At 39.4% G+C, this 25,168-nt stretch overlaps 1 protein-coding gene across 1 annotated transcript in view; it reads left to right on the top strand.

Moving 5' to 3' along the window:
• The window catches only part of lmo3 (LIM domain only 3), a 73,584-nt gene that overhangs the window by 13,029 nt on the left and 35,387 nt on the right, over nucleotides 1-25,168 (top strand). Inside the window, exon 3 of the mRNA XM_026326938.1 lies at nucleotides 17,945-18,070. Within this exon, the coding sequence (XP_026182723.1) occupies nucleotides 17,945-18,070 (126 nt within the window). The remainder of the gene's footprint in view (nucleotides 1-17,944; nucleotides 18,071-25,168) is intronic.

Here is a 25,168-nt window from a genome sequence, read left to right as displayed (position 1 = left end):
CTGGTAGATAAAGCAGTCATTTTAGACTGTAAGACCAGACAGACCAACCTGTGCACCATCTGGATTGACTACAAGAAAGCCTACGACTGAATGCCTCACACATGGATCCTGGAATGCTTGGATCTGTACAACATCAATACGACTCTAAGAACCTTCACAAGGAACTCAATGGGACTGTGGGAAACAACCCTAGTGGTCAACCTCAAGCTGATTGCACAAGTCTCCATCAAGTGTGGCATCTACCAAGGAGATGCTCTGTCCCCACTGCTGTTCTGCATAGGCCTGAACCCCCTCAGCCAGATCATCACTAAGACTGGCTTCGGATACTGACTATGAAATGGAGCAACCATCAGCCACCTCTGGGACATGGATGGCATCAAGCTGTACGCCAGGAGTGAGCAAGACATCGACTCACTGATCCACACCACCAGGATATACAGGAACGACATTGGAATGTCATTCGGACTGGACAAGTGTGGTCGAATGATAAAGAGATGGAAAGTTGTCAGGACTGAAGGAGATGAACTTCCAGAAGGCAGCATAGCAGATGTTGAGGAAAGCTACAAGTACCTTGGAATCCCACAGGCAAATGGGAGCCAAGAAGCTGCAAGGAAAGCAGCAACAGCCAAATATCTACAGAGAGTAAGGCAAGTCCTAAGAAGTCAGCTAAATGGGAAGAACAAGGCCCAAGCCATCAACACCTACACCCTGCCGGTCATCAGATACCCCGCTGGCATAATAAGCTGGCCAAAAGAGGACATTGCAGCCACCGATGTCAAGACAAGGAAGCTCCTCACAATGCTTAGAGGATTTCACCCCAAATCCAGCACCCTGAGACTGTGCACTAAGAGGAAGGAAGGAGGCCGAGAACTGGTGAGCATCAGCGCCACCATCCAAGATGAAACAGCAAAGATTCATGAGTACATTATGATGTAGTTGTAACAAACAATCACTATCATTTTAAAATAGTGCAACATTGGCACATACTTGTTTGACAGTCACACCTGATCACTTATATCAATTTTTGTGTTAGTAATAACTGTACTGTTCATATTGTATCACAAAATACTGAAATTTAGGAAGGTTAGTCAAACTGTCGTTTGTAAACACCAATCAAACTTTCCAGAACCACTTCCTAGCTGAACCTAGACCTCCTGTACTTACTATAATCATTTACTCACAGTTTTCCTATGAAAAAAATGTTTCCATTAAAATAGGTGTGCAAACAAGTTATTGTTACCAAAGCAAAAAAAACAAAAAAAACAAAAACAAATCTAATGATTAGACCACACTACTACAAAGCATCTTTCTTATAGGAACAGAAAAATAGTGCTAATTTTCTAATTGGTGACATAAGCGTATTTCTCAAAGCAGTCAGCATTAGTTATAGTGGAGCCTTCTGTCAGGCATAGTATAGGTCCAATAGACAGCATATTCAAGAAAGCATGAAAAAAAAGCATGTACCATTCGTCCAAACTGACCATATTTCTCTGCCTGCTGAGATCCCATTAGGCTGTTGCTTTTTGTATGGCCCTGAGGGCTGGCTAATAAAAAGCCTCAATGGGCTTATCTAATTCAGTATCCCAAACATATCAACCAGGGTAATGAAAAATTCATTGAGTAAGATACTTTGTGCAATTGAGCACACCCTTCATATCCTGATACTTTGTAATATTGTAAATCATGCCCCTCTGACCAGGCAGACGTCTTTGTAATGAATATTGACTTGTAATGGATTAAGTTTGTTCAAGCAATTTGAAATGTCAGAAACCCACTGTGCCCCATTCTGGTCATGGACACAAAAGTGTTAGCATCAAGCTACATTTAATTTTTAAGAAGTGTAGAAGTTGATGTTGGTAATTCCATTACCGGTTAAATTGACTCAGGCTAAATTTAACTTCCCTGCTCAGTGGTAGTTTATTTGTTTTCTTCTAATCCCAACTATTAAATACCCCGTCTTCATTGAATTTAACCTATATGATTTAACCTTAAATTGTCACTATTGACACTGCAAGGATGGAAAGATGTCCAGTTCCCTTCTCACCTAACAGTAATTGTGCCTGTCCGATTTGAAAGATGCTCTACTTTGTATTTTTAATTAAACACAAGTGTTAACTCAGTTTGGAGGATATTAGACCTTTTCTGCCTCTTTATGCTGACTGCCCTAGGTCATTTCCATGCATACACTATATTAATGGCCTTTTTCCTCTTAGGGAATAAACCGCAAGACATTACCAACTAAGGAGAAGTTTGGGTCTATGGTGCCAGAATGATGACAAAACCATAACTGAAAAATAAAGATTAGTATTGAAGCATTAATCCCTGCCTAGGCTCCAGGAGATCCCCGCGACCCTTCAGGGGGTATAGATAATGCATGGATGGCTATAGATAATGGAAGGATGGATGGATTTTTTCTCTCTCCTCTATCCACTCACCCCAACCGATCGAGGCAGATTTTTCCTCTCCACTGTCACCAAGTGCTTGCTCATAAGGGATTTGTTGGTTGTTTTTTTTTTTATAAAGTGCCTTGAAATTATTGTATTGTGAAATACAAATAAAATTGAATTTAATTGAATTTAATTTAGATGTAACATTTAGATTTAGAGTTACAGTTAAGATTTAGATTAAAAATTGAGATTTAGATTTAACATTTAGATTCAGAGTTAAGACTTAGATTTAACATTTAGATTAAGAGTTAAGATTTTGATTTGATTTCTGTTGTGGTGAAGAAGGAGCTGAGCCGGAAGGCGAAGCTCTCGATTTACCGGTCAATCTACGTTCCTACTCTCACCTATGGTCATGAGCTCTGGGTCTGTCTCCCGGCTGGCCTGGGAACGCCTCGGTGTCCCCCCGGAAGAGCTGGAAGAAGTGTCCAGGGAGAAAGAAGTCTGGGTATCCCTGATTCGGCTACTGCCCCCGCGACCCGGCCTCGGATAAGCGGTAGAAGATGGATGGATGGATGGATTTTGATTTGGACTTAAAGTTGAGATTTAGATTTAATACTTAGATTTAGACCTAAGATTTAGATTTAACATTTAGATTTAGAGTTAGGATTTAGATTTGAAGTTGAGATTTATATTTAACATTTAGATTTAGTTAAGATTTAGATTTAACATTTTGATTTAGAGTTAAGATGTAGTTTAAGTGACTTAAAAAAATCAGTCTACATTTATAACATGGTTTGACTATAAATGTGGTGAAATTAATCTATTGATCTGTTGATATGATCATGTGCTATTTTACGATTGGTGCCCCATGGTCACACTGACCTCTGACCTGAAGCTAAGTCTCCACAGGATGTGAGACTTAGCTAATGTTAACCAGAGATTAGCTATCTAGCTAAAACCTAGAATTAAGATACATGCCTACCTTACACTTGCTCCAGCAGACCACCACCAAACCAGTAAAATGTTATCAAGCTATCCTACCTACTTAAACTAACTTCAAACCAACTCAGTTCTGTGTGGAAAAAGTGCAACAGGACAGAGACAGACTTAGTTGTGGCTTGGGAGCTCCACCTGATCTCATGGAAGCCAATACCAGATGTCTACGGTCATGTGATATCCATCAGACTGGACAGCAGTATAGGGCCAGTCATCCTCTCCTTGCTGGGCAGATTGCTGCTCAGAGCCCTTCCTTCCAAAATAATGACAAAAACCAAACAAAAATAAATTAATTACTTTTTGGCATCAAAAAATGCTGAAAATTAGAACACGGGGAAAAAACAACTTTGGCATTGAAAAGGACATCAACAAAAATTATGGTCTTATTTTACAGTATTATTACTTTGTTAATGTAATTTTATTTACAGTTCTGGTTTTCAGTGTTTTATTTTTCAGTTCTGGTTTTGATTTCAGTGCCAAGTGTCATTTTTCACCTGCTGTGTGGAAAGCTCTTTGAGAGAGAAATAAGTTATAGATTTTAGTTAAAATACAAATACAAATACAATTAGTTTTGTTGATGTTGTCAGTTAACCAAGATAAAGAAATCTGAAGAGAGAAAAGGAATAAGATTTGGTCATTTAATGCAATTTCAAAATATGTCACAAAAACAAACAGAAATATAAAGGAACATATGAATAACAGTATACATAACAATACAAATAGACAAATTCAGGGGCACATTGGACACATTTTTAAAATAAATACCATGAATGATGAGAGTTTAGTGCACTGCTTTAATTAATGCTTTTGATAAAATGTACAGAATACAACAGGATTTGCAGTGTGCAATATACAAGAATTGGATGCAGTCAAAGAATCTTGATATGGATTCAGCTGTTCCACTGTATTTTCTGTAAATTTGATCTACCTAAAAAGCAAAGCTTTAACAAGTATTAATTATACTTCAGTTTTAGTTAAATTGCTATTTTGTATTTTAATGCAATAACATTTTAATGAATTTAGCTTAAAAACCTGTTTTTTTAATCTTTGAAAACAGTAAGGACATATGTGCTATTAGTTGTTACACTTGTGTGCTCATAATTTGATTTTTTGGAAGAAAACGAAGGAATCAGTGGTGAATTCTACAGTTTACACTTGCACCATGTGTGCTGTCCCGGCAGCACAGACCCTATGCATTGCCTAGAACACACTGCTGGCTGCAGCGCTGCCACATATTTGGCTGCCACCTCTCCTTTGCAGGCATGTGAGCGCATGATAACAGCCCCTTTGTTAGACACACAGTGATATGTAGCACACCCTCCCCTCCTCAGCCTTAGAGGCTTTGGCACACATTGGTTGTATTTGTCTTAGTGCTGTGTTTGGGAAGCATCCACTGTTTTCATTCTGTGTACGGTCACACATTTGTAGTTGGTCCAAAATTGGTAGAGATGAGGTGCAACTTGTCTGCCTGAGATGGTATACAGAACTCTCCCCTGTGACCATGCAGTTCGTTCTTTTTAATAATTGATGCTAAATACCTCCAAGTCACAAAAACAAATATGTTGCGGTGGATAGAAACAAGTGCAGTCGTGATTAATGTGGTCTGCCATGAGCAGATGAAGAGAGGCAGGGTTTATGTCTATCAGAGGACTGAGAGAGAAGATGGAGCAAAGAATGAAAACTTCGAGATAGACTACCTATTAGTCCACACCTAGTTTGACTTTTAAACTGTATGTGTGCAGTAGTGTAGTTACCAGATGAATGAAGGTCCAACTAGATGTGGTTTGGTCAAGGACAAGTGACTGTAGCCAGAGAATTCCATCTCTTGTGCCCATCCATTGTGCTAGAGGATCTGTAAATAACTAATCACTGGTGGTGCTCCACTGAGTGGGGGCCAAAACTTCATTAGGACCTGGGTTAGTTTGAACTCTGTATATGTATCAGAATATTATATATAAAAAATACCACACAAAGTTTAAATACGTTATAATTATTATTTGTGAAACATTTTATTGGCGTATTGTTACACTGTGGTAATGCTATTTTTAATTATTTCAGTAAAAGTAGCAATACTGCACAAACTAATATGAAATACTTTACCACCAGTGTACTGTATGGCACTAGTTTCAGAAAATGCACTAAATAAAACCAGTCTGAAAACATACACACCAGTCTATCCTGCACCCTGCTTGTGTCAGAGGTAGTGTTTCACCATATTAATGGAAATGTTTGAGGTTGTGTCAAGCTCTGTTACGGAAGCCTGAAAGCAGAATGTCTGCATGCATTACACTAAACCAAAGCTGCAATCAGTTAGCCGAGCTTACTAGCATTCGTGTGTGCTGCTGTATATGTACACTGTGGCACGTGTATATGTTGTAGGCTTCTGTTAGGACTTATGTGCTACCCCTGGTTAAAGAGGCCTACACGGAGATAACGTGTACAGGTAGGAGGATGAAGACAAGAATACTAGCTTGCGCAGCTGGGAGTGCAGCAGAACAGGGGGCAGTACTGTGGAAAACAGATTTCAAAATGCTGATTGGTTGGGGTCAGCCCCATTTACAGGTGCTTTTTGGATGGTATAGGCAGAGGTGTGGGCCTATGCTGAATCTATGAGCGAATTCTCAAATAGGGGATGGCCTTGTGGAACTGCCAGCCACTATTGTGCAGCCCATCATTAAGCCTGATCCAGCCACAGCCCAGGCCACACAGCAGCCAGATCTATCTAGTTAGATAGATAGATAGATAGATAGATAGATACTTTATTCATCCTCCATGGGAGGAAATCAAATTGTCCAGCAGCTCTTATATATATTTTACACAGAAATTTTACTATATGCAATAAACAGATAAAGGCACCCAGTCAATAACACATAGCATAAATATCATATCAATAGTTACTATTAAAAAGTCTGATGGCTGTGGGGACAAAGGATCTCCTCAACCTCTCAGTTCTACAGCACAGTGAGCTCCTACTGCAACTGCTACTCTATTTAATCAGGATATTGTAGAGGGGGTGTTTATTATTGTCCATTATAACAAACAGCTTCCTCCACATCTGTTGCTCCATCACAGGTCTTAGAGGGTCCAGCCCCCTGCCTAGCACAGAACTGCCCTTTTTCACCAGTTTGTCCAGTCGCCTACAGTTCCTGTCTATAATGTCACTCCCCCAACAGACTGCAGCATAGGCACAGTGTACTTGCCATGACAGTGTGGTAGAACACGCATAATATGTCACTGCAGACATTGTAAAAACTGAGCCGTCTCAAGAAGAAGAGGCGGCTCTACCCTTTCCTGTACAGTGCATCCACATTGGCAGACCCAGCCTGTTTTTCATCCTGGACAGTCTGCACAGTATTGTACAGTCTCTATGTCCTGTCCATCAATGCAGACTGACCAGCATGGTGCTTTTGATCTCCTGAAATCAAACACCCAGCTCCTTAGTCTCGGTGGTATTCAGGAGAATAGTTCAATAGTTCTTTTTGCTCCAGTCAGAGAAAACTTTTGTAAATGATATTTTTGGTAAACCATCAAATGGGAGAACACTGAAAAGCATTGCTGGACTTTTTTTTGTTTTTATAATGCAAAACATAATACAGTGTTTTGTTCTGTTCTTCATTCTGTGCTCAGAATATAGAAGTGTGAGAACTGAACCAGTTATAGTGCTATCCTTGTGTAAAATGAGATGTGACTGCAGGGGGTCTGCTGCTCTAATGATTGCACCTTCTACTGGTTTCCATACACTTTTAATCTGCAAAATGCTAAAGTGGTGCTCAAAGTGATACGTATGCTGTCAGAACAGCGTCTACATGTCAGTCTGGTGATTTTGCAGCTACAGCCATTGCGTTAAGCTGGCCTGATCAAGGGGTTGCAAGGCCTTCTACTGCACAGACACATCATCCTGCCAGTTACAGAAATCATTCTGCTAGCTGACTTCACAACATATCATACAGGCGGCAAATAAAACTCTGCTTACAACTATGGTGCAAGGATTTGGCATAATCACGTTAATTACTGTCTTCATTGATCATCACTGATGAGGTGATCATATTTTACAGCTTTGTTGTTAGATTTCTTGGTAAAACAATTTTCTGACATTAAAAATTAAAGAATATGACAATGAAGACAATGCAGCATGAACAAACCCATTAAGATATGGTAATATAATAATAGTAATAATAAAAACATCACAGCATTGGTCAAAGCAAGTCAGAGACACCAAGGAAACTGCTCACCCACCTAACACACACAGTCCAAATTAAGCTACATCAGTGCTATACAATGCTTCTTAGAACTGAATTGGTCAAGGTGTTTTAGCCTTCATTAATTTAATTGGCTGGCTTCAGTCCATTCATTGTCTAGATCTTTTTTATGCCATGGCTTGCCTGGCTTTTTTTCCCATCGCATTACAGCCACTATGCCCCAAGAAATTAGGTGTTTATGTCCATAATGGGCTTACTGTGATAGACAGATGTACTCGGTCAATAAGTCTGGGATCTTTTGAGATGTTGAAGAAAAATAAAATGAAAGTTGAAACTACTTTTGTCATTTCTCACCTTTTTTTCTTCGTGTTAGGAACATTTTTATCTCGGAGAGGTGACAGTGTGTCATTTAAACTGTGTCAATAAATGACTTATTTTTAAAGAAAAAATATCATCAAGATCATCAAACAAATTTTAATATTACATAAAGATAGCCCAAGTAAATATAGCTAGTTTAAATGCTATATTTGTGTTTTTGTTTTTTTTAGCTATTGTGTGGTGGAATTACTGGTGTGTTTTGGATCATTGTCCTGCTTAACCCAAGTGTGCTTGAGCTTGAGGTCATGAACTGATGGCCAGACCTTCTCCTTCAGGATTTTCTGGTAGAATGCAAAACAAAAGTTATACAATAAGAAAATAATAAATAAATTCTTATATGATATGAAAATAAAATGTATGTTAAAAGATATTGCTGCTGACAGCTTATCAGTGGAAGGAATGTTTATAATATTAATTTAAAGGTTTTAACAGTGTGTCATTCAACCAGAGTTGAATATTTGCCTGATCGACCATGTGTCATTCCAGATGCTAATTTGCAAGTATAATAACATCCTTTACCACCAGTGTTTAGGAGTGGAATTGCACTACATTTATATTCTATCAAAGGTATTTTTTAAGAAAAAATAACTTATATTTTTAGTATAGCCTTCCCTTGAAATGGAATAAGTGTAACGTTTGTGAACACATCACTCTTCAAAATTCTCTACTTGTCCTGTGTCTCTACTTGTCCTGACACAGGTTCAATTTGAAGAAAATATAATACAAAGAAAGGTGTGTGCCACCTCTGCAGCCTCCACCTCAGTTTGCAATTTAATGAGGTGACACATAGATGTTAATAGCTCCGAAAGCACCCAATAATTGTTTTGTTGTGTTTGGGAAAGCTTGCCTTCCATTAACCTCCCAATGCTCTGATTCTCTGCATGTCTAGCAATTACCTCACCAGTAATTCCTCACAGGCTTACAAATGCATCTGTTCTGAAGTTTCTGTAATTAAACAGAGCAGAGCTTTTCACATATAATCTGAAAATGCTAAAGGGTAAAATTTGGTGTGAGTGATAGAGTCTCAAAGAGCGTCGTGCATACTGGAAGGTCTTTTTCCATCCAGCACTTAATTGTCATGATGTGAAGGGTCACATCTCCCTGAGGAGAAGTCAAGAGTGTGGTGCCCTTGTTTTGTTTTAAAAATGACCATATCATCTAGCCTGTATTTGAAGTACAGCCTTTATCAGTTTTGGAGAAAGCTGTTAACCAAGGCGCAGTGGTCTTAGATCATTCACTATATCTAAATAAAGCAGCTCTGCTGTTAACAAATAGCAAAACCACATTCAAAGTGATGAACAGTGCTAACTAATCCCAAAAAATAAAGCCAGAATTCTGGTAAAAATGTGTAAAAGTTGATTCCTGACTTTTTTTAACGCATCAGATTTAAACTGTCAGCTTTTCGTTCAAATGAGGGAGATCTCAGGATAGGGTCATTTTACAGTTTGAACACAATGTTTTGGGTTTACATATCAGCTCTCATTTGTTTTTCATTCCCCATGGCAAATTTTTGTTTTCTTCCTTACATACTTTGATTAATAAAGCCACCATTTTGTTTCCTGCATATAATTTTTTGGATCATCCCTTCTAGTTGAGATTAGTTAAATTAGCTGTGAAGTACAGTGACTCATGGGACTGTGCATGTTTGGTGCAGATAATTGCAGAGCTACTCTGCTACAGTTTGGCATGCAGTTTGAGATTGCCTGGTGGGTTGGCGTAGGGAAGTGTCTATTGGACTACACATTTGGCCCCTGCAGGGGTCATAATCTTTCATTGCACCCTTTTCAAAATGGACCCAACAACTGCACTGCCAAAACTGATCTAAAATACTTTACTGGTGATTTCACATTCAAAGACAAAGAACGTGGGTTAACTCTGACCAGGGAAGGGATCCTTAGGAGAGGGGATTGGAGGTTAAAGATAAAGGATAATCTCTTAATGGGCGAGAGTATGATTTGCTTTTGAAAATAAAAAGTTCTAAAAGATTTTTTGATGCAGTATCTTTGAATAGAGCTAATATTTGACTCTATTTAAATATTTCATGACAACCAGTAGTTTATCGCGTCTCTTTTCTGTTTCAGAGTTGCATGATGTTTAATGACAAATGTTTTTCAGCTTTTTCAAGCTGTGTGGCTGCTCTTCACGTTGCCAGTTTCTCTATATGGTTGGCAGTCTCTCAGAAAGCAGGCCATAAATTATCATTAGGATATCAGAGTCCAGGTGCATATGAGAACTGATGGAGCCAGTAGCCAGGCAGGTCTGGGCACTCAAGGAGGAAAATCTTATCCCAGGGACAATTCCCAGGTCATGCCCACAGTAATTGAAATAAGTTTGCCCACAGAGTTGTTTAATCAAAGATAATCACACATGCAATGGGTGCTAAATTGAGCAATGCACAACAGTGATTACATGTGCCACTCTTGACTCTTTCCCCTCCCCCAACTGCCACAGTTTACATCACCACCTCCAGTTTCTAAAGCCTCACCTGGGTTCTTCAGCCCTTGTCAAGATGAGGCACTGATCATCAAATCATATCAATTATTTCTTGGCTGTATTGTCATTTTAATGGAGGGGCTACTAATATTGAAATATGAAGCTTCTTCTCAGTGTGATTCAACTCCAAGTGTGACCCCAGCATGGCTTCAGCCAGGATGGATCACAAAATGGACATAGCACACTGGCATTAAAAAAGCCTATGCTGAAATGCAACAAATCATTTTTCTGTTATTAACCCTGAGCCTGTAATTATGCAGATTGCCATAGATTTTCCCTGGGTGCCTGGAAGTGAGATCCAAGGGTTGCTTTCAGTGTGGCAGGCAGACGAGGGAATGGCTGTGCATTACTGAACTTGTCACATTCATCATGTTGACTGATGGCACAGGGACTCAGGCCCGGGTCCCAGTGGTTAATGTAGTGGGTAATTAACTGTCATTTGCCTAGTAATAGGCCGATGATCAATGGTTTGTGAGGAAACAAATTCTAATGAATGCATGCCGAGGCTAGAGCAATTCAAATGGTGGGAGAGATGGAAGAGATGGGGGTCAGAGGAGGAAAGAGGAGAGCAAAGCATTTTAAATGACTACTGGAAACAGTGATGTCACACCCTTGAAATCCTTGACAGCATGTGATGATGCATCCTCTTGACCAAAGTTTGTTCATTAAGCAGCCTGTCTTTGGGTGTGAGTGATAGAGTCTCAAAGAGCGTCATGCGTACTGGAAGGTCTTTTTCCATCCAGCACTTAATTGTCATGATGTGAAGGGTCACATCTCCCTGAGGAGAAGTCAAGAGTGTGGTGCCCTTGTTTTGTTTTAAAAATGACCATATCATCTAGCCTGTATTTGAAGTACAGCCTTTATCAGTTTTGGAGAAAGCTGTTAACCAAGGCACAGTGGTCTTAGATCATTCACTATATCTAAATAAAGCAGCTCTGCTGTTAACAAATAGCAAAACCACATTCAAAGTGATGAACAGTGCTAACTAATCCCAAAAAATAAAGCCAGAATTCTGGTAAAAATGTGTAAAAGTTGATTCCTGACTTTTTTTAACACATCAGATTTAAACTGTCAGCTTTCTGTCCATTCTTTAGTAAGACGTAATCACCATAGGGGTCAGTGTGTTTTAGATTTAGCTTGACAAAGCAGAGGAAAAGCTTAGGCATGACACCACTCCTCTAATTTCCACAGTGCCTTCACACTCGAATTATGTTTTGGTGTCCATTGGACAAAAGCGTGGAATAGTTTAAGTGACGTCTGTTATTCTCTCATCAAATAAGTATCACTAGGTCATACTGGGCTGTAATGCCCAGTGAATGAATGCCTTTTGATTGAAACAAGTTATTGGCCACTAACTGTCTTTTTCTCTTTCAAATTCAGATTTGTGCAAAGCATGAATTTTAATTTCAAGTCAGACCTTCAATCTTTGTAAAGATACATGCTACTATCTTATCAGCCATGGATATAACTTGTATGTCAGACACCATTAAATTCCTTTTTTTTTCAGCGCACCCATACTTTAGTTGCTTTCTACATATGGCAGCTGTACTGTGAGAGATGCGTTAGAAATATATTGCATATATTTATAACCAATTATAATTCACTGTTAAAGCCACTGAGTCGCAGGTGCTTGGTTTTGCACCCAGGGCCTCTAAATCATCATGCTTGTATTATGTTTGAGCCAGTTCTATTAAATTCATTACAACTAAATCACGCCTAATTTTCTCCTTCCTTGAGAACTATTAGAATCCTTGGCATCACACTGGTCCATCCATCTTCCTTTCCCATAGGGTGAGCCAGGGCTTTTTGTGTGCTGTCGATTGGAAGAATGTTTGCCACACAAGAGCATAGTGAGTCTGACTGGTTAGATGCTCTTGCTGCCTCAGATGCATTTTGGATAACTCTCTAAAGACATCAGAATTTCAGTAATTCAGCTTATCAGATACACAAGAAAGGTTGTTTGATTTGAAGAGGGGATGAATGTACTATTCTGATTAGTCAGCACATATGAGATGGTATTTAAAGATGTGTTTTTTTTAAAGAAGTTAAAGTTGCTCAGGAAGGTAGGGGATGAATTATGCAGCACAAAAATGGATAAGAAACAGCACAAAGTTTGGATGTTTTGTTTGGGATTCCTAGGGGTTGTTGGGATCTTTTTTACTAACTTGCATCTTATTGTGTGGGTCCTTTACATGAATTCCCTTTCTTTAGTAAAAAAAAAATAATACATTGGCTAAAAATATATAATTTATATTTAATACAGTTTCCTCTATGAGAAATTCCGTTAGATTTTTGTGCTTATTTCTATGTAATTTTTACTTTCAGTGATACTATAAATGTCCCAGATGGTTCATTCTGAATGTAATAACTGCTCAAATAATTCGTCAATCAACTAGATTCAATTCAATTCAATTCAATTCAATTTTATTTGTATAGCGCCAAATCACAATACAAATCATCTCAAGGCACTTTACAAAAACTAAAACTAAAAACCCAACAATTCCCTTATGAGCAAGCACTTGGCGACAGTGGAGAGGAAAAACTCCCTTTAACGGAAGAAAAAACCTCCAGCAGAACCGGGCTCAGTTTGGGCGGCCATCTGCCTCGACCATTTGGGGTGAGTGGATAGACCTGCACTCTGAGAGCGAAGTGGTCTATTGGGATAATATGGTACTATGAGGTCTTTAAGGTATGAAGGAGCTTGATTATGAAGGGATTTGTATGTGAGAAGAAGGATTTTAAATTCTATTCTATATTTTACAGGGAGCCAATGAAGAGAAGCCAATATAGGAGAAATATGATCTCTCTTGCTAGTTCCTGTCAGGACTCTGGCTGCGGCATTCTGGATTAATTGGAGGCTTTTTATGGAGATATTGGGACATCCAGATAGTAATGAGTTACAGTAATCTAGCCTTGAGGTAACAAATGCATGGACTAGTTATTCTGCATCATTTTGAGACAGGATGTTCCTAAGTTTGGAAATGTTGGGCAGGTGAAAGAATGCAGTTCTAGAGATTTGTTTTATGTGTGAGTTAAAGGACATGTCCTGGTCAAAAATAACTCCAAGGTTTTTTACAGTAGTGCTGGAGGCCAGGGTTATGCCATCTAGAGTAGCTATAATTTGAGAAAAGTTATTTCTGAGATTTTTTTGGCCAAAATATAATGACTTCTGTTTTCTCAGAGTTTAAAAGTAAAAAGTTACTGGTCATCCAGGCCTTTATGTCAGTTAGACAGGCCTGAAGTCTGGTTAACTGGTTTGTGTTAACAGGTTTAATAGATAGATATAACTGAGTGTCATCTGCATAGCAGTGGTAATTAATAGAGTGCTTCCTAATGACATATCCTAAAGGAAGCATGTACAGGGTGAACAGAATCGGTCCTAGCACGGAGCCCATAAAACTAGAGTCCATAAAAATAGCGGTGTTGTTGTTCAGTGGTGTGGTTGAGTATGACATGTGCCCTATCAGGAAAATTACAATTAGTGCAAAATATAGCTGCACAACTTGTTCTGACCTGTGATATAAGACCAAATATCCTGAGAATTTATGTAATATTGGATTGGCCCTGGTTAATCACAGGATTCTGGTTAGAGCTGGAGACTGGAGGCTGAAGCAGATTATCTTGGGTGAGGGGACAGATGAGTTAAACCAGATACTGACCAGGAGCAGACTGGAAAAGTGAAATGAGGCAGGCTGGTTCAAGGACATGCAAACAGGTCTACGTTGAGCTCAGTGAGTGATCAGGACTAGATTATGTAGACAGATTCTGGTGTAGGTAGGCAGCTAGGGGAGCTGAGTTGGGATGTGGATGGGATTTCGGGGCAGGGCAGACAGTTTACATGGAGTCAAGCAGGTAAGCTTATTGACTGGGACTTGATAGGAGGACTGGGTGGAGAAAGACCAATTCTGGTGCACATAGACAGGCATGGAGCTGAGTTACTGACTGGGAGAGACAAGGGACAGGAGTTCACCCAGCGTAATGGCAGAGGACCAGAAATGAGCTGAGATCCTGACTAGTATACTAGTGGAGTATATGGATCATTATTTTTGTCTTTTATTTTGTTTATTGGTAACTTGATTTTTTGTTTGTCTTTTTTAAAGTTATTTCAATTTGATGTAATTTGATGTAGTATTAAGATGAAGGGGACTCCAGGAAGAGTGATAGGGATCCAAATAAACTACAAAGGCACTGTTCCAGGCTAGGACACTGGAAGATAGGTAGCATTAGTACCTGGTTGTCTGCTATTTGAGCTATATGATTACATATTCATGTTGAAAACCTAGTTGGTTTTGAGTGTGAGTTCATCCTTTGTTTAGTCGACCCTAACATCAATGTGCTGTGCTCATTATTAGGTTTCAATATACTCAAATCTGTCTTCCACTGTCTCTTTCAGCTAATGCGCTACACCAACATTGAGATCTCAGTGTTAAGACTGAGTTAAAAAAGGAAATCTGCTTAAAGACTTGGGTCAGAAACCTAAACAATCTGCCCAATCTCATATTTTTTATTGTTCACATGCTCTGAGTTCTGCTACCTTTTTATATGTGTGGGTTAGCAGTTACTTAGCAGTCCTGCACATGTGCTTAGTTAGGGTTAGGCGGTCAGGCTTAGAGTAAGGAGCAGGCCCAGCATGTGCCCTGCTCATGCCTGGGAAAAATAATCTCCAATGTAAAAGTTAATGAGGTATTTTGGGCCTTCCCTTGACCCAGGGTGCGGATCAACTGACCTGGTTTTCTGCCTACAGTGGTGGCCTTGGTAAGGAGACAGCTCAGGTCTATTTGCCTCACCCCAACCGGTCGAGGCAGATGGCCGCCCAAACTGAGCCTGGTTCTGCTGGAGGTTTCTTCCGTTAAAGGGAGTTTTTCCTCTCCACTGTCACCAAGTGCTTGCTCATAAGGGATTTGTTGCCTTTTTCTTTTTTGTGAAGTGCCTTCAGATGATTGAATTGTAATTTGGCACTATACAAATAAACTGAATTGAATTTAATTATTTGTGATAACATAGCACAACTCAACATAGCAGCGCAACGGTGCATTATGCTTGGGCTCATTTTGCATATAACCGAGTAAGCATGAATCATGGAATGCACAATGAAGTTGAATTGAGATGCATTTTCAGGATGTTTTGTTAGAAGATATATTTTTCATAGCAGAGTATTCTTATATTCCTTAAGACATCTATGCAGGGAATCCTTAAAATGTTGAATTCCATCATCTACAATCCAGAGCCTTGAATCCATGCTATCTGAAAAAGATTCTGTTTAAACTCTCATCCTCATTATCTCACATTAACTCTATTATTACTTTTGATGGATTTTGATTCTCTTTTAATTTTTTTTAAATCAAGTATTCTGCTTTGTAATGTGTGAAGCCCTTCTAGCAATGCACATTAGTGGAGAAAAGAGAAAGGACAACAGCAAATACAGTGTATCTTAATTTGGATTGTGCAAAAGAAAAGGCATAAATCTTTTAATTAAGCCAGTGCTAATCCATTGAATGGGCACTCTGTTTTCGCCCATATATTAAGAGATAGCGTTCATTGTCTCAAGGTATGCTGACATTGGCCCTTAATTTTGTAGGTATTCATGAGGCCACACTCTATCTGCTTCCTTTGCCTCAGGGAAACATACTTTCTGAAGGTTAATAAACAACCCTGTGTGTCCCAAGCCCTGCGATCATTTATCAGATTGCGATGTCTTACAGACTGAGAGTGGCATGTCATTTTATCATTTTAACAATGATGGCTAAAAGTGCCTCTAGAAGTCTGCCTAATAGGTTATTTTGTTATATGATTTTGTTATCAGATATTTTTTTTCTTGGCTGGCCTGGTCTAGGTCACTGTGTAGTAACAGCTCAGAATCCCTAATGAATACTCCCATTAATATCCCTGGAGCAGCCAAAGAAATAATAGGGTCCTCAGCGAGGGCAGTAGTGATAGCCATGTCCCATTTATTTTTATGGCACAAGCTGTGGCTCTGCTATGTTGTATTGTGGTACTGAAGCCCAGCTCTGTCAAACCTATTTTTGCAATTGATTTAGAGACCCTATTTGTCTCAGCCGCTCTTGCTAGTGTATTTATCACTATCTCTCTGACAGCTGTCACTTTCATTCTCAAGGTCCCCAGTAAGCAGCAGAAGCAGTCATACTGTACTCCTATTTGGTGTGCTTCCAAAAACAAAGGCAACTCATAGTGACTCTGCCATTCTACTATTTAGGGTAGACTGTTCCAGAGTCAGGTAATAGCAGCAGCAAAGGCTCTGGGCACATCCAAGAGCAGCTGATTTGTTGAACTTAATATTGTGGAAGGAAAGTGTAGAGACAACAGTTCTGTCAGGTACAAGGGGGCCAGGCCATTTAAACATTTAAAAACAATCAATAAAATCTTAAAGTGAATCCTGTAGCTGACAGGGAGCCAGTGCAATGAGGCCAATACAGGTGTGATATGCTCATATTTCCTGGTACCTGTGAGCAGACGAGCAGCTGCATTCTGGACCATCTGCAGTCGATTTAAAATGGACTGGTCCAAACCATAATATAAAGAATTTCAGTAGTCCAAATGAGAGGTTATGAACGTGTGAAACGACTCTCTCAATTTCATTCAAAGGAAGGTAAGACTTTACCTTGCTTAGAAGGCACAATTGTTGGCCTGTTTTGACTACTGAATTTATTTGTTTTTCAAATTTAAAAGAACTATCCAGGATCACACCAAGATTCTTGACCAATGTGTGAGCGTAGGGAGTTACTGAACCAAGGACACGACCATCTAGAGAACTTGTTACCAAATATAATAATATTCTTTTCATTTAGGTTCAAAACGTTTTGTGCCAAACAATTTTTAACATCCTGTAGGCAGTTCTGCAAGGTTTGGATGGAGAGGATGATTTTAGCGGCAGATAGACTTGAAGGTCATCTGCAAAGCAAAGAAACAATATTCTATGTTTATTAAAAATAGATCCCAGTGGCAACATATACAAAGAAAAGAGGACAGGACCTAAGATAGATCCTTGAGGAACCCCACGAGTAAATGGAGCCTTTCCTGAGTGTGGGGCTAGATGAACAGAGAAGAACCTGTTTGTAAGATAAGAACAGAACCCTTTAAAAACATGTAAGAGTACTGTTTCTGTGCTATGAAAAGACTAAAACAACAAAAAACTATTTTAAAAAGCTGACTTAATGTCTTGACCATTTCATAGTTCAGCAATTCATGGCAAAAAAAACTATTGGGGCGGAGCCATAAAACAAATAATATAAAAAAAATTTGAGATTAGATTCAAATATAACTGCAAGGAACCTTAATGTCACCCATAGTCTTGGTTGTTATATTTGTTTTCCTTTAATATTGAGTAAATATAGAACATGTAAATTAGGATTCTTCCAGACTTACTACTGTGTACTTACATCACCACGTCTCTCCATTTTGTGCGTGTTTGTGTGTGTGTGTGTGTGTGTGTGTGTGGGGGGTGGGGGGGTGGTGGTGGTGGTGGTGGCTCAGTTTGTTTGGTGTAACAGGGAACTGCGCAGCCTGCAGCAAGCTAATTCCAGCCTTCGAGATGGTCATGAGGGCCAAGGAAAATGTCTACCACTTGGACTGCTTTGCATGTCAGCTCTGCAATCAGAGGTGAGTGATTGGACCACAATCCTGCCCCTGTCCTATGTCCGCATCCAAGCTGGTCACAGAACCAAAGCTGCATCTTAGTGAAGAGCAACAGTGTCACATGAATGACACATCCAGGCAGCAGCATCTATACATAGTGAACGCAAATGCCCATCTAAATGACCAAATAACCCAAATAGAATTTTCTTCATAGCAACCTCCTGGCTGCAACCCACTTCCTTCCATTCTCTGTCCAAGACTTCCTGGGTGCATGTGTCTATAAACTTAATAATTGTATGTATGGGGATAACAAAGCATACTTTTAGAGACTCTCACATAAAAAACATTGATAGTGATGCAAGCAGTAACAGGAAAAGTTGTGTTATCCACAAAGAATAAATACTAAATCTTACATAGAAATTTATATACAAAAAAATGTATTCCCTTTGGCTGGTAAAAAGTTTTCTTGTCATACTGTATTAAAAGCACTCCTGTACATATCTTCCAGGAACATTTTCCAGGCATTCTGGAGAGTCCTACAGGATACATGTTGTCAGTTAGTAGTCATGTTGGAATGGATGGATGGAATGCTAGGAAATTTTCTGAGCTCATTCTTGATGCTAACGAACAAACGAGCATGAAGCTTTTATGGAGCTCACAAGAAACACTGTCAGACAGAAAAACATAGGATAATATTAGGAAGGTTAAGTTTAGGCTTGGTTCCAGTGTTTCTCTCAACTTTTTTCCCCAAACTGGATATGTACCCATACACACACACACAAACCAGACACATTCTCATGCTAAAGGCAAAGAACCTGGTTGTGCACAATTAGCATGCGGTTATTGTCTTGCCACTTCAGCCGGCTGCACCAGTGAGCCCCTCCTAATGGAAGAAGTCAGCTAATTTTCATCAGTCAGAGCCAGGCAGGTCCGCCCTGCTCTCCTACATTAAAAACCATTTAAGTGTGAGTAAATCTTTCTTTTTAAATTAGGGCAGCTGTTGAACTGGTCAATAAAATTGACAATATTGTGTTTCACATGGCCTGTGGTGGCTTTGCAGGCACCGTTCAGATGTCCATCATAATTTTACCATGATTTGGCCAAGATTTATGGTGTCGCATCGGCTTTAATTGAAGTCATACCTCACCTCTGAAGTGTTTTCCATCTTGTTTCTTTACATTGGTAGAGCAGTTGAAGGACAGATATCTGTGCATTAACATACATTTAGAGGATAACCCCGTTTGCCTCAGTTCACATCCAAGAGGTACACCATTGCCAGAGTACCTGAAATAACTAATAACAATTATTTAGTAGAGATCTAAACTATGAAATCAAACTCTGATGTGCAAATCAGCCTACTGGCAGGCTGTTGATTTGAGAAGCACAGTTCTGACGTTTTATGCCACAATAATGATAAACACACCATTGTTGAGCCAATAGAATTTGGACTCTCTACTGACAATTAGCAGATCAAATTGTATGGTAATGAATTTTTAAAAAAATATTTCATATTTGCAATTGATGAGTCTCCATCCAGCAGCATGGTGGATTGGTGGTTCAAAACTGTTGCCTTACAGCATGAAGGTTCTTGGTTCATAACCTGTCACCTTTCTGTGTGGAGTTTGCATGTTCTCTCGGTGCTTGTGTGGGTTTACTCTGCGTACTCTGTTTGTCTCTATGTGGCACTGTGCTGGACTGGTGACCTGTCCAGGGTGTATCCCTGCCTTTCACCCAAAGAGAGCTCGGATAGGCTCCAGCAGATCCCCGTGGAATAAGTAGTTAGGGATAATGGATGGATGGAGTCTCCATCCAGGATTTTATACAAACTTCACAATTTTTCTGCTTTATTTATGTCAGCATGTATGTACTGCATATAAACTAAGCTGATGGTTATTGTCTGTATTTGTTTTGGTAGAATAAGTTAAGAAATTTGGAGCACTTGCAGAATTTGGAGGTTACCACAAACCTCCACTCGCTACCAGACATTGTTAAATGTGTTGTCCACAGCATTTAATCAGTTTTAATGTGTGTCCCTTCCTAAGTGTCAAGGACACAAAATCTGGCAAATTGGTGTAAATAATATTTAAGTATGGCTTGTCTAGTGTGTGTAGCTTTCAGCTAGCTAGGTTTTCTGTGTTGCTGCCTGAACATTTAATCAACATAACATCTCTGACATTTCTAATAACTATTATTTTTAATAAGATTTTGGGTTCAGACCAGGTTTAAGGTATGATGACTAGATTACTTAATAAGTCTACTTTAAAATTATTTCTTCACGTCTGTACTTATTAATTATTAATTAATATATTAATTATTATATTATTAATTATTATTATTGAATTACCTTTTTCACATTTTTCAGCCACAGCCTGACTTCTATCGGGAGATCTCACTTAAGATTCCCCAAATAGTTTCTCAATGTCTTGTTGCAACCAGCCTGAAAAAAAATTCTTCTGTTCTTTGTCTGGCATACCAATCTGCTGCCTTCTTCCTGTACAATATAACAGCTCTGGCCCCTTGTTTCACATCCTCAAACAAACATCAAAGTCTCCATCAACCCCCTCTTTCCACAGACCTGTTAAAACCATCTAATCCATCTCACAAGTGACCCAGAGATTTCTCTAGCCCTTAGAAGTCTAGGCCTATTTTGGCCATTTTTTAATATTTTTGATTAAACCTTTATATGTCCATATGTTTATATGGTATCCTTTTTTTCAGCACATGACCTACAGTGTGGCATGCAAGTGCCTGATAGCATCTGCTCTCAAAAGCTAAGCAGGGCCATGCCTGGTTAGTACTTGGATAGGAGACCAACTTGAAAGATCAGAGGCCACTATCCTCAGCTACTGAGGTGGTGTCAGAAAGGACATCCGGCATAAAACTTGTGTCAAATGCCAAATTGATCCACTGTGGTGACCCAAAATGGGAGAAGCCAAAAGAAAAAAAGGCCTATATCACCAAATATGTCTTATGTCAGATATGTTGTTACTGTATGTTGATACAGTACATCAAAATGAAAAAAATATTGTATAGGCCTTTTTGAACCCAAGAACCACATAAAAACACAAAATCCGATTTGGAAAATTATGTTTTTTTATATATATATATATAAAAACCATAAATATTCTCAACAAATCTTATTAACAGATGAAAATGTTATAAATAAATAAATTAAATTAATAAATAGACCAAACGATGGTAAAACTGAAAAAACAAAGCTGTATGTAAGTATTAATTTGTTTGTTTGTTTGTTTTGGTTGGCCATTCTTCACATCTTTGTATCTCAGCAATTATACAGAGAACTACAATACAGGCTTTGCAAACACAATATATAGAAGGTAACATTGAGACAAAAATTGACTATTTTCAAGAGTTTACAGCAAAAAACTACTGTGGTCATAGGTGTTTTTTTCTTTTTTACCTCTGCCACTCCTCAAGACAGTCTATGTAACCAGTAAGACCTAAAACACTGGTCTGATATTCCAAGTGTTTTCGTGCAAAAATACTAAATGAACAGGTAAAGCTGGGCTAAAATACAACTACATACAAGTATTTACAACAAAAATCAGGTACAGCCACAGACGTATTTTTGTTTTGTTTTTTTCATCTGTGACACTCCTCAAAAGAATTCCTGTCCAAAAGGATACAGAGGGCCACATCACAAGCCTTACATTTCCGTGATGTGAGGTTCCTTTTTTTATCCACTTGGTGGCAGCATTTGCAGGTCCTCCTGCCTTTTGTGTTTTTTTTCCCTGGGATCTTTCACCTTAGAAATGGCAACATGAACATGGTCAGTGCTCCTGTGGACAGTAACTCCTTTCTTGTCCAGTTCACACAGCTGGGACACCAGTTCAACAAGACAGTTCTTGTGTGTCATGTGCTCTTTCTGCTGTGCATTGCTGATCTCACAGTCTATGATGTATGAATTTGTTGGAGTGGTGTCAACAAAATGCTGAAAGAGTATGGTACCACCGAGCAGTTCTGCGGTGGGTTGAGTAGTACTGGATCAGCTGGTCAGACAGGTCAACCCCACCCATATTCTTGTTGTACCACCTAACCAGAAATGAATGGGTGGATTGTGGTGCACATTTCCACCTCCCATGTCTCCATCCACTTCACGAAGACCTGGGGCCCCTCTCTAATCCAGTTTACCGTCCCTCTTTTAGCCTTTCTGGTGAGGGCATTTGGTCTTTATGCGGGACATCCCTGTAGGTGCCACATTCAACAGACCTCTTTCAATTCAATTCAATTCAATTTTATTTGTATAGCGCCAAATCACAATACAAATCATCTCAAGGCACTTTACAAAAACTAAAACTAAAAACCCAACAATTCCCTTATGAGCAAGCAATTCAATTCAATTTTATTTGTATAGCGCCAAATCACAATACAAATCATCTCAAGGCACTTTACAAAAACTAAAACTAAAAACCCAACAATTCCCTTATGAGCAAGCACTTGGCGACAGTGGAGAGGAAAAAACTCCCTTTAACGGAAGAAAAAAACCTCCAGCAGAACCGGGCTCAGTTTGGGCGGCCATCTGCCTCGACCGGTTGGGGTGAGTGGATAGAGCAGAGAGAAAAGAACAGCAACAATAAACAACAAATAGACACTGCAAGTTGGTGGGGCCAGTAACTGCACATCAGCGATAAACAGCTCCAGGACCAGGGACACCTGCAGAAGGTACAGAGAGAGAGAGAGAGAGAGGGAGGGAGAGAGCACAAACTAGGGGAGAGAGAGAGCACAAGGTTAGTAACATTCAATGGTGGAATATACATGAGGTGGGAGAGAAGGGGGGGGGGGGGGGGGGGGGTAGGGTAGGGGAGCTCAGTGCACCAATGGTCCTCGGGCAGTCTAGGCCTATAGCAGCATAACTAACTAAGGGATGGTTCAGGGTTGCCTGAAGCCAGCCCTAACTATATGCTTTGTCAAAGAGGAAGGTTTTAAGTCTAGCCTTAAAAGTACAGAGAGTGTCTGCCTCCTGAACACAGGCTGAGAGCTGGTTCCACAGGAGAGGAGCTTGATAGCTAAAGGCTCTGCCTCCCATTCTGCTTTTGAGAACTCTGGGAACCACAAGTAGGCCTGCACTCTGAGAGCGAAGTGGTCTATTGGGATAATATGGTACTATGAGGTCTTTAAGGTATGAAGGAGCTTGATTATGAAGGGATTTGTATGTGAGAAGAAGGATTTTAAATTCTATTCTATATTTTACAGGGAGCCAATGAAGAGAAGCCAATATAGGAGAAATATGATCTCTCTTGCTAGTTCCTGTCAGGACTCTGGCTGCGGCATTCTGGATTAATGGGAGGCTTTTTATTAAGATATTAGGACATCCAGATAGTAATGAGTTACAGTAATCTAGCCTTGAGGAAACAAACGCATGGACTAGTTTTTCTGCATCATTTTGAGACAGGATGTTCCTAATTTTGGAAATGTTGCGCAGGTGAAAGAATGCAGTTCTAGAAATTTGTTTTATGTGTGAGTTAAAGGACATGTCCTGGTCAAAAATAACTCCGTTTTTTACAGTAGTGCTGGAGGCCAGGGCTATGCCATCTAGAGTAGCTATAATTTTAGAAAAGTTATTTCTGAGATTTTTAGGCCCAAATATAATGACTTCTGTTTTCTCCGAGTTTAAAAGTAAAAAGTTACTGGTCATCCAAGCCTTTATGTCAGTTAGACAGGCTTGAAGTCTGGTTAACTGGTTTGTGTTAACAGGTTTAATAGATAGATATAACTGAGTGTCATCCGCATAGCAGTGGTAATTAATAGAGTGCTTCCTAATGACATATCCTAAAGGAAGCATGTACAGGGTGAACAGAATCGGTCCTAGCACAGAACCTTGTGGAACTCCATAACTAACTTTTGTTCGTGTGGAAGGTTCATCATGGACATGAACAAACTGGAATCTGTCCGATAAATAGGATTGGAACCACTTTAACGCTTTTCCTCTGATACCAATCACATGCTCCAGTCTCTGTAATAAGATGTTGTGGTCAATGGTGTCGAATGCTGCACTAAGGTCTAGGAGGACAAGTATCGAAACAAGTCCATTATCTGAGGCTAAGAGAAGATCGTTGGTAACTTTCAACAGTGCTGTTTCTGTACTATGATGTGCTCTAAATCCTGATTGGAAATCTTCAAATAGTTCATTCCTGTGTAAGTGGTCTGATAGCTGCTTAGCAACAGCTTTTTCTAGGATTTTAGAAATAAATGGCAGGTTGGATATTGGTCTGTAATTAGCCAAGACACCTGGATCAAGACTAGGCTTTTTGAGTAAAGGTTTGATTACTGCAGTCTTAAAGGCCTGTGGTACGTAGCCTGATACTAGAGATAAATTTACCAAGTCCAATAAAGATGAGTTCATTAATGGCAGGGTGCCTTTAAGCAGTCTAGTCGGGATGGGGTCCAAGAGACACGTTGATGATTTCGATGAAGCAACTACTGATGTAAATTCAGAGAGATCTATAGGAGAGAAGCAGTCTAAACATAACTGAGGTCCTACAGATGATTCAAGAGCTACTGTAGTAAAAGATTCATTTATTGCAGGTATAGGAAGCATCTGCTGAATTTTATCTCTAATAGTTGTGATTTTATTTGTAAAGAAACTCATAAATTCATCACTGCTGAGAGCTAAGGGAACACTGGGCTCAACGGAGCTGTGACTTTTTGTCAGCCTGGCTACAGTGCTGAAAAGAAACCTGGGATTGTTCTTATTTTCCTCTATTAGTGATGAATAGTATGCAGTTCTGGCTTTACGGAGAGCTTTTTTATATGTTAATAGACTGTTTTTCCAGGCTAGAAAAATTTCCTCTAAGTTTGTGGAACGCCACTTCCTTTCCAGCCTTCGTGATGCCTGCTTTAAGGTACGAACATGTAAATTATACCATGGGGCTAGTCTTCTCTGAATCACTAACTTCTTTTTCAGAGGGGCTACAGAATCAAGCGTTTCACGCAGTGAGGTTACAGCGCTGTCAACAACATGATCAATTTGGTAGGGAGTAGGATTAAGGCAGCTGCCCTCCATTATGTTTATACTTGGCATAGATGCAAATAAAGATGGAATCATTTTCTTAAATTTATTAACAGCGTTGTCGGATAAACATCTGCTGTAGTGGAATTTTC

This window comes from Mastacembelus armatus, chromosome 23, assembly GCF_900324485.2.
Source record: "Mastacembelus armatus chromosome 23, fMasArm1.2, whole genome shotgun sequence".
In the NCBI taxonomy this organism is placed as follows: domain Eukaryota; kingdom Metazoa; phylum Chordata; class Actinopteri; order Synbranchiformes; family Mastacembelidae; genus Mastacembelus; species Mastacembelus armatus.
The sequence above is the reverse complement of the archived record's forward strand: the minus strand, read 5'-3'. Positions and strand labels throughout refer to the sequence as shown.